The sequence below is a fragment of the Antrostomus carolinensis genome, unplaced genomic scaffold, assembly GCF_000700745.2.
Source record: "Antrostomus carolinensis isolate BGI_N321 unplaced genomic scaffold, ASM70074v2 scaffold40707, whole genome shotgun sequence".
NCBI lineage: Eukaryota > Metazoa > Chordata > Aves > Caprimulgiformes > Caprimulgidae > Antrostomus > Antrostomus carolinensis.
In genome coordinates, this window is record NW_010328774.1 from 12722 (window position 1) to 23698 (window position 10977).

At 39.6% G+C, this 10977-nt stretch overlaps 1 protein-coding gene across 1 annotated transcript in view; it reads right to left on the reverse strand.

Annotated features, from left to right (window-relative positions):
• Positions 1-10977, reverse strand: part of AFF4 (ALF transcription elongation factor 4) — a 28205-nt gene continuing 17228 nt past the window's right edge. The window contains exons 11-20 of the mRNA XM_010172353.1: positions 9294-9382; positions 7433-7667; positions 5204-5301; positions 4678-4741; positions 4296-4432; positions 3825-3896; positions 2992-3085; positions 2388-2431; positions 1290-1510; positions 1-690 (exon numbers count right to left, since the gene is read on the reverse strand). Of these exons, the coding sequence (XP_010170655.1) occupies positions 572-690; positions 1290-1510; positions 2388-2431; positions 2992-3085; positions 3825-3896; positions 4296-4432; positions 4678-4741; positions 5204-5301; positions 7433-7667; positions 9294-9382 (1173 nt within the window). The 3' untranslated portion in view covers positions 1-571. The remainder of the gene's footprint in view (positions 691-1289; positions 1511-2387; positions 2432-2991; positions 3086-3824; positions 3897-4295; positions 4433-4677; positions 4742-5203; positions 5302-7432; positions 7668-9293; positions 9383-10977) is intronic.

Genomic DNA, 10977 nt, shown 5'->3' on the forward strand with positions numbered 1-10977 from the left:
AATTATGGTGTCCCTACATGTTAGAACCTATCAACCCTAGTTCCTTTTTCAGGCTCTATCACCACAAGACATTACAGAGTAACAAAGCTCACAAAGTACTTAAATAAAGTGTCTATGTTTAATTTCTGCTAAGTACTCAAAAGGGTAAATTTAGGGAAGAAATAGCTAAAAACTGCCCCAAACTGGGCTTTTAAAAATTAAAATTAAAAAAAAAAAAAATAAAATAAATAGGATTTAAACTGACTATTTCTGTATTATGACTGGAATTCCAATGATCTATCCATGATAGATCAGCAAAACTACATGTAGCAAATTTTACATGTAGCAAATTTTAAAATATTTAAATAACTTAAAATGGGAATACTGAAGCAGTCCGTTAACCAGATGAATCGGGGTTAAAACACAAAACACAAATGAGGATGGCAGACGTGTGAAAGCGTTCCTTGCTCTTAGTGTCAACTAAGCAATGTGTTATGGCAGTCTTCCTTATTGACATGACACAGTGTTGTGGAGATAAATCAGAGGCAGCGAGAAAAACGCGTTCCATTTTCCATTCCTTCAGTTCAAAGTCTCACTTGGCGTCCAGGCGCAGCCAGTGTAATCCCTGACGGGTGTAACGCACTAGGTCTGTCATGATGCTCGAATTAAAAACCAGAGGGCCCATAACTTTATCCAGTTCAGCAAAGAACTCTAAAACAACAGAAACACGAGTTAAATGATGGCACATGTTCTTTCACATTGGCTGTTTTATGGGAAATAATCACCCCCCAAACCTCCAAATTCTCAGCACAAATTGTTTGGATTAGGGCAGATAGAAGAACAGAAAGATGGATCAACGATGGAATAATAAAAATAAAGGTAAAAGGTCCTTTCTAATCAGCTCTACTCTTCTGCAGAAGCCTCTTTGATAAGGATAATTACAGAATGGCTACACTGTGGTAAAACTTCCTTGGTCTTCCCCCTCAAATGTGCATTTCATTTAAGAATTTCAGAAATGGAAATGTACCGAGTTCCTCTTCCTACACTGAACATTTTACAGAAAATGCAACAGCTTTGTTTGTTTGTTTGTTTTTTAAACACAGAGCAGGAAGGAAACACTACATCTCCAACACCGCTTTGACAACCACACAACCAGCCAGGGTTACCACTGTAATCAAAGGTTTAACTTTCCATCTCACTTCTGCAGAGGATCTGGTTAAGCATCCTGTGCACCACTAACTTCAAAATTCAAAGCCTGTGAGCACTTCAGCACACATCTGATGTTACAATCCACCCCTGCCAGCCTTTACCTTTCTGTTCTTTAGACAGCTGTTCGGCTTGGTCCCAAATTTCAGTGGCATAGAGGAAGTTGGACGTAACCTGGACGTAGCTGGCTGCCATCTGATGGATCCTCTGAGGGATCGTCACCGAAGACCCGCTCCCTGAAGGGTTAGCTGCCCCAGAAGAGTAATTTCCTGAATTCCCTGGAGACAGCTTTGGAGAGACTGGAGACGGCATACCAACAGGCTTGCTGCTTATCCAGAGAAAAAGATTCAATTGTAAAATGCACATATACACATTTATGTACATCCATATGTACTTTTGGCACATCATGCTGTAAGATGTCCTCTAAGAGCCCTCTTCCCACATATCTCAGGGTGTGAGATGCTAAAGCACTCCCACTTTACACACCAGGAAATCAAGGTTTGCCCTACAACAAATGAAATGCATCAGCTAGTAACAATTGCTAAGGATCCTCCGACTCTTATGTTCTAGCTTAACAGCCAAAACTTAATTACCAAACCTCATCATCTCTTAATTCAATAAAATCTCAGATTCAATGTTTAAATAAATTGAATCTTAAAGAATAACAATGAAAACATTCCAACTCCATAATAACTATACTGCCATAGTATGACACTTCCAGGTAATGATGCAGATCTGAAATGCCCTCCTAACACTCACAGAGTCATTTAGCAAAGGTCCATTGTTTGGTTTTAAAGAACAGACAGAAATTTCCATACTATGGAACAGACAAGCCTGAAAGTACTTGCAACCATCTGGGCTTGCAGCATTATTGAAGCTATTGTTTTGAGGGGAAAAAAGTATTAAATAAAACAACAAAACTCACTGAGATGAGTGATGTGTGTTAGTGACACAACTTTTTTTTGTTTTATTGCAACAAGGAGTTGCCTGACAAGCTCTCTGCGAGCACCATCACCAGCAGCAGTCTCCTAAACCTTTTATCAGAATAATATCACTATTATTCAATCAAAATCTACACCCTTAGAACAATCATCCCAACACTTTAAGGAGTGAAAAGCCCCTCCTGAGCACCCCAGGCACACAGTTTATGTAGAAAACTACCCACAAGTTGAGAAATACAAGTAACAGTTTTTACTACTTACCTTCCCATACCAGGTGATGGTGCTTGAGAATTATTATAGGAATTCTGTTTGGGGAAAAATAAATTTGTCACCTGATTTATGTTTATACTTTAACTAGTTATACTTTATCTGGTTACTTGATTGGTTATTTTTGAACAAATTAATTTTTGCAGTTTTTCTTTCAAGCAACAACTAAAATTCTGAAAAATATCACAGTAAATCCAAGTTTGGGAAAATATCCTTTTTCACTGATAACTAAAATACAAATTAAAGGATTATTTTAGCAACACAAAGGAGGACACTAAGGAAATACAGGATTGGAGCAGTTCTCTGTTCTAACCATTAGGTCTCATTTCTTCTTATGAGAACGTTCTGGCTTTTCCAGCCTGTTAAATCTGTTATTACTGGCACTGAACAATTAAACATCTGAAAAAATCTGAGAAATCAGGCGTGTGACGAGCCTGTTTCCTCTCAGTAGTGACAGCTGGAAGTTTCAGAGAAAGCCAGTGACATTAGCTACCACTTCACGAGAAGAAGTCTGAAAACTGGATTCAAGATTTCAAAGTGATGCAGAGCTTTAGTTTCATCAGGTTTTAATATCCCAAGAAAATACATAAGCAATTACCTTCAGATGTTCAGTCAGGGTTTTAGAATATTTCAACGCACTTTCCTTTTTCAGTTTGAAAAGCCTTAGGTATAGTAGAGCTTGACACCGAAGACTGACCAAAGACACAATAACAAAACATTTACAGTTAAAGTCAAGTTTATCACAACTGACTGAAGTTCAAAAATCTAGTAGCTGTGTTTTCAAAGCTTTCTTTGCCAACTCTCAAGTTGTAAGTCTACAAAAAAAAAAAAATCTCTAAGTACCTTAAATTCCCAAGAAAATAAAAACATGGCTTCACGTGCCTTCAGCTGAAGCCATAATTTTCAGAGATCTTGCTGATATAATCAGTTTCCAGCTCCCAGGAACAACTAAGTTACTCCCTAGACAAGAGTTTCATTTATTTTTTCACTGGTGTCAGGACATACTGAGTCTAATGCATTCTGCCATGGCCTCCCCCCTGTCCTTGACACCTCACACCAGTTGGTTGTGGTCCTCTACACATGGTGCAACCATTTCACTCATCTAGGAGACCAGTGACAATTCTTTACAGCCAGCCTGGATTTTGGCTTATCACTGGGTGAGTACATACAAAGGATTCCCATCTTTTCTGCTGCTACTCCATAGAAATCTAGTAATTTCCTTAATAATTCATTCCTGGCCCTCGCTGTCAACATCCCCTCTGTCCCAATTTACAGTAATCAGATATACAGCATTAATCTTTACATACAACCAAGTGGAAAACTCATAAATTGGTTCAGAAACACCTGAGAATTCAGTGTAATACAGCACTGCATGTAGATAAAACATCTGAAATTAATCAGTGCACTGTATGAAGCTCAGAACACACATACCAGAGCACTGCTAGCCTTTTATCTGCAGCCGTAGCATCCGGGGCCAAGTAATTCTTCAGTTTCATAGTGTATCTACAAACAAAGACATCAAGTCAACAACAAAATAAAGACTGCAGTATCATTTATCAATCACAAAACACTGACGTTCTTATGAATCTCTAGTTTCATTGCCTTCACCATTTCAGGAACCTCTCTCAACAAAATGCTGATTAGGTAATAACTGGAATAATTTTGTTTCTCATGTGTTACGCACTGAAGAGACTTCAAGAGCCTTAGTGGAAAGCATCTCAACCTCCATGAAAACACTTGAAGCCTCAGCAACTGGAAGAAAATGGAAAGCGATCCAGTTTTACTGGAGAATGATAAGAGATTTCAAAAGTTGGTGGCAAAACTTTAGTAAATCTAGAAGCTCTGATTTCCAGACCTCTTTTCCCACCCACTTGACTTTTGTATATGCGTTGCAATGCTTACTTGATTAATTCCACAGTTTCTGAATACATAGGGAACGGGGACTTGGATTCCTGAGCATTTTTCTCCAATGCATTCCCACACTCAATGAACGACACTACAGCATCTAGGTAGTACACAGCCTTCTCAAACCTGTCAGACTGAGGAGAGTGGAAAAAACTTTTAAGGACAAAAACCAGAGAGGAAGTACAAGAAAACTCCAGTACAGAAAGGCAGCAAAATGGCAAAAGGAATAAGCAAACCCCAATATAATCCTGGAAACATTTAGACTGGAAAAGACCTTTAAGATCATCGAGTCCAACCATGAAGCTAACACTGCCAAAACCACAACTAAACCATGTCCCTGAGTGTGCAAACACTGGATAAATATTGGAAGTTTACTTACCAATGCATCTGCATTATGTTTTAACTTCTTTGCTTCTTGTAAATAATGATCAGCTGAGTAAGTCCTGCAACAGAAAACACAGATTTATGGACTCAGCCCCACCTATTGCATTTGATTTTGTGACTGAAGTTTCTTAACGTTGCCAAACTTATTACTTCTGCCTAACTCAAGTTACAGGAGATACACAGGTAGCAGCAGTGTCCTGGGAAGGTGAAAAGGACCCATCAGCATTTAAAACCAGAAAAACTCTGAGCTATTTAAGTCTATGGCTGGTCATTTTAGGCTTGGCAGGAACACACACAACAGGCTACGGCTCCTCCTCAAGGACTGTGCTGTCTGCCCAGCAAACGGCACCGGGAGCCGTCAGAGCAGCACGTCCCTGCAGGAACCACGCGCAGCTCTCGGAGCCCGAGCTTGTACTTAACATCCTCTGTGAAGCAAAAGGATGATTCTTCTCCATGGGGAGCTGGTTGTGCTCTGAGATTCCCAGCCCCACAAAGGGAAAAGTACCTTTTGCTGTTCTTACCTATCATCAAAAACAAGTTTTGCTCTTCTTGACTTTGAACTTTCCGTAGACGGAGCAGACGCGGGAGGGCAGTTTAATGAATTGTTCAGAATCTTTTCCTGAAAGAAAAATTGTTGTGAAATAATAAGTTTAAAGAACTCTTAAATCTTCCCCGTCTTCAAGAAAACCATTTGTTGTACAAATTTCTCCCATGACTTCACAAATTATATGCAATAAGGTCAGTTTTGCATGGCTTTCAGTGCCATTCACCATAGGCATTAACACAGCTTCCATGAGGCCTTCCCCTAATGCTGGCACAAGGGCAGATGCAGAGGCTGAGATCAAAATCCCTCTAATACACCAGGAGATCTCCATTAGAGGAAGGAATGCAGCCAAGGCTTTCTAGACACACCTGAGTCCAGGAAATCCCTCCCTTAATCTCCCATGTCACTGTTTCCAAGTCTATTTTTCCACTTTAACAAAGAGGTGGTTAATATTTTTAAGATTTTTCATTTCTCTCAACAATACACTCTGCTGAATGTCTTTGCCTTGAAAAAAATAAGTATATTTTGGAAGGATAAGCATCATCCTCAGAGAGAAAAGTTAGCTGTCTTCAGAACACACTGTCCTTGCTCTCCTAAATTATACATGGCTCAGTGTGACACTTCAGGTTAAAGACTGGACACTACCAATGTTTTGTGAGTTCTAAGCAAATCCGTTCTTAGCAGCCAAACAGTATAAAACAACTCCCCAGCTTCATTTTCCGCTCTCTTGATTTATCATGACTAAAGGCCATCTATACAGATGTGTCTCATAACCTACCCTTATCAGATGATTGCTCATCAGAAGAATCCTGGCGTTGCAAGGCACCAGATTTGCACAGCAATGTACTATCTATCATCGTAACGAAGACACAAAAGCGGCGGCGGAATGCAGGAAGGGTACGTACTACTTTGAGAAAGGCATGACTAAGTGTATCTGACGTATCAAATGATAAACATCTCACAAATTAGCAACTGGCTTAGGGACATTTCTATGCTGATGAATAAAGAAAGGGCAGAGTCTTGTCAGGTAAATCCACTACCTACAGTTCCTGGAAGTGTCTTACGCAGCCACCGACACACGTAACCCTGCCAGGCTTCTCGGATCTCATGGTGTTGGCATCTGAAGCACCAGAGCCTGTCTCCCAGTTCAGGTGCTCATGAACCCCACCCTGATGAGTAAGTTACCTCCTGCCATTGTTCACGTCTATCTGCTGCTTTACTCCTCCCCCAAATCAATTATCCTTGCTGAACATTTTTAGACTTTGCTTCTAAGCCTTTCAGAGACTGAAAATCCAACTCCTGAGGTTTAGCAGTTCTTAAAACTACTGGAGTTTCCACAGCTCATTGGAGGCTTTGGGGCTTTGCTGCAGAGTGCTTGGAGACAGTCACACCAGCACCTGCAGCACACACTGGAACTGCAGAGACAAAGCTGAAATCCCTCCCAGTTAAACATACTGGGATCACCAACTGGCTATACAATGGAAACTGCTCATCAGAAGTATGCAAGAATACATTCTGAGATGTCCTCATAGGCTAATTTCTGTCCAGTAATACACATTTATATACTGATGAAAAGGTAAATTACAATTTAGTGACTTAAGAGTATAATCTTCCTATGATATGTTTAAATTTCACCATCTAAATATCTTCCTAACCTACATCTCTTAGAAAGTATTTTCTGGGCCATCTTTATAACCATGTTTTCTCCACTCCAACCACAGAGAGCACTGTAGATTCCTGAGCTGGAGTTAAAATAATCTTTCTGGAGTCCCACAGTGCCATGAAATTAAAGCTATAGCTAAGCATCCTAGCACTGGGTGGGACCAAACCCCTGCTCTCCTTAAAATTCAGGGCAAGATCTGTTTCTGCTCCAATGAGGTAAGAGTAAACAGCTTTCTAGTGATATTTCTTATTAACAGATTAAACAATGAATGAGCAGCATCAGTAATCAGAAGATGACTAAACACATTTCACTAATTAAGCTAAGAATTCAGTAGGAATAAGCATCAGTATTCCACGATCTCTCCCAAGTTATTTTCTAATTCATAGACTTCCAGGGTACTTAAGCACCACGACATGAACAAGGTACGTCTAAAACTAATTACACCGTAACCTGAACTATCAATTCTTGTTTAGATCACACTCAGCATGTCAAACTGCAAAGCAAGGAAACAAGCTTAAGGCATTTCCAGAAAAAACCCTTTACCTTGGTTTCTTTAGCACTGCTGGAACCCTTCCCCTCCGTCTTCTTCTGTTTAGATGAGCTGCTCTTACTGCCACCACTACTCTCCTTGCCAAGGTTGCTGCTGGACTTTAAGGATGATGACTGACTGACCGTCCTCTTCCGGGACCCATGCTCTTGCTTGGAATCTTTCTGCAGGGCTGGGGCAGCAGGAGATGGCAGTAAATCCTTCTCCTTAACAGCACTTGGCTTTGAGGACCTGGATAAAATGAACAAATTCAGGTTTGGGTTTGTTGGTTTCTTTTTCCCCTGTAAAAACCAAAACCAAGCAACCAACCCACCCCAAAAAAACTCAACATCACAAAACTTTTAGGGTGTTTTTAATTAAAAAAAAAAACACTTTTTTTTTTTCTTTTTAAACAAAAAAGATTTTTGTTGTTAGACCTAGCAAACCAGATATGGGGGAAAAGAAAGAGAATAATCATCTCGCTGACTAGGTTTCTATGAAGCCAGATTGAACTAGTTTTCACCATTTTATTTGTTCTGACCTGAAAACAGAGGAGATAAGTTCTAACCATAAAACCACATCCCTACAACTGTTCTTAAAAAAAAAAAAACAACCTAAACACTTACAATATAAGAAGTTAATGCCAATGTCAGCACCAGCCTGTCTGTTACAGACTACTCAGCCTACCAGCCCAGGAAAAAGATGGTCCAGATGCACGTTCTCTGGAGCACAGGAAACTGGAAAGATTCCTCAGTGCAGCCTTTCTGTACACTCTTCTGAGGGCTACTGCTGACTATTCTTGGTTTCCCATAATAATTATTTCTACAGACTATTTTTATAAAATCATGCAGTTTCATTTAATTAAATGTCCTTCAGATAACTGCACTGGCAATCAAGCAAATACAAGAAATAATAGGTAAAAAAGCACAATCAAGTTAGAAATGCATCTGGTTGTTCTACATCTGTTTCCTAACAAGTAGTAAGACACTGTTTAATTCAGAATGGGCAAACAAGATTTCCAGCAGCTGATGTGCTGCAGCTTCTCACACATTCACAATTTGGCCATTACTCACTATACAGAAATATTTTCCATGACATAATTACACCAGTTTTCAGTTGCTTGCTCTGAAGTAGCAGAGTTTTAAAAGGCAGTGGAAAAAAAAAACAAAAACAACAACTTACTCCTTCCTGTGGATTAACACTGACCAAGAAATAAATCAAATACAAGCATAATAGCTATTACAGAAAGCATGGGGAATTGCAGAAATCACATACAAGTAAAAGAGTATTAAATAACATTATTAATTTTCTAATTCTGTATTATTATTTTAGTTTTGTGTTGCCCACACTTTTCTTTAGCTTATCTATCAAGCAAATGTGAGGCTAAATCCATGGATCCAAACCTCAATGCCATCAGCTCCCCAGACAGTGCCTGTTAAGCAACTTACTCGCAGTTTACAAGCTTGCTAAATGGAGAATGACCAGGTTGGGTTAATTTAAAAGCACAGATTTTGCAAGATCAAAAAGCTAGATGCACAGCTGACTTCTGAAACAAAACCAAACCCCACTGTGTGTCAGAGAAAAAGCAGAAAGCACACATTCCTTAATACACCAACCCTCCACACGAGGGGTGACCTTACTTCTGTTAAGTAAAACAATTGCCCTTGGCCAATGTTTTTTTGTTATGGAAATTAATTTTCAGCAACTACTAGTAGAAATGCTGAAGTAAATCTGTCTGAAAGGTAAGAAATAATGACATTTTACCCATCGATGAGTAATGAGGAAACACTTTGTCAGGGGCAGGGGGGAAGAGGGGCACTCATCTTCTCCTCGACCACCCAGAGCCTTCATTGTTGACAACCCAGCCAAGATACTCACTCTCTACTGCTAGAAATCTTGTGTCCTGACGGACCTTTTTCTTCCAGTTTTGTTTTCTTGCTTTCACTGGCTCTGTTTTCATCCTCATTCTGAATAAAGCAAACAAGAAATACATGCAGGCAAACGTCCACATTTCCAGCTTCGCCGAGAACAGCAATGTTTCACATTAAGAGACTTAATTCAGCATGTGTTTTGCAGTGTACAGAATAAAATATATACAGACCACAAAAACATGCCCTGCAACATCTAATTCCTATCAAATATTTGACCAGACCCTGATATTGGAACACAATAAAAGACAAAGTCTGGCTTCTAAGTTACCAACCTCCATTAAAAAAGCAGCAGCTAAGTTGTTGATTTTAGCACAGATATCACCATGAAATACCAGAAAAATCTGCCAAAGGCTTCAATAAGAGACCAGAAGACAGATTTTATGTTGTGGAGCCTAACAGAGGTGTCTTATGAATGCCAGAAAAAGGGACAAGTCTTGCAGTCTATTAAAGCAAGCTCAGAGATGTTGAAGACTAGTTTGTTATATAAAATTAATCCTAAAGTTAAAGGGTCTTGAAGGTAAATTTCTAAGCACTGGAAGTATCAATACAGTGAATAAAATGGAAAACAAGGCCTCACAAAGTAAGTCATCTGGTAACATAACACAGATTCAAACTCAAAAGGTTTCATTTTTGTTACACCGATGCTGCAACCCTGAGCCTCACCATGAAGGAAACACGTGAAGCAAATACCGAGGAGAAATCAAGTGGTGACAGCTGCAAACAGAACACTCACAAACCTAAAAACTGGAGGGGTGGGGGGCAAGGGTGGGGTGGGTGTTTCTTTAGTTGCCTCAAACGGGCTGGCATCTCCTCTGGTACGTACCAGTAAGCACCAGTGTCATCTGAGGATTCAAACCAATTAACAACCAGACTATTTGCTGGGATAAAGCCTAAATTTAATTGGTCTTACCAAAGCTTTCTGGTTTAGATGTAAGAGCACAGATCTTTAATGCTGTAACTCCAAATGTGGACTGAAAAGGCATAACTGGTCAAAGACATAGGAGTCAATTATATAGTGACACTTGTAAAAAAATAATTAGTCACTATACTGGTCAGAGTTATTCCAATTTTACAAAAAAAGCTCATACCTTCTCACTTCATTTCCTAATCCAGAGAAAACAGCAATCTTAGTTAGGAACAGAACAGGAGAAACCCCTGTTGCAGTGACATATCAAGTCTCCCAGATGACACTAATTTCTGTAAGGGACCAAGTTTACTTGGGTTGCTCAAAAGGAAAACTGGTTTAACTGAAATTATCTTATCTATCTCCTCTGGAGTGTCAAATGACTCTGGATGATATCACATAATCCTTTGACTCCACATGTCAACAAAGTCTTACAACCACTGCCAAATCCCTGTCAAAATGAAATTTTCAGAATGAAATGCAGAGTAGCATGGCAATTTTTGAACCCTTGAACCAGAACTTCACAGAAAGAAGAAATTTATAAAAACTCCTTGGATCACTGAGCCCATCTTACAGTCACAGGTTTGCTCTTTATACAGACTGTCTGTGTTCTGAGCTTTCTAAAAGCAGTTTAAAATTACACCACCAGCTACTTCTTATCACCCACCCCCTCCACAAGTATTACTTCTATTCAGCTCCCCCACCGGTTCCTGTCCATTGTACTGCC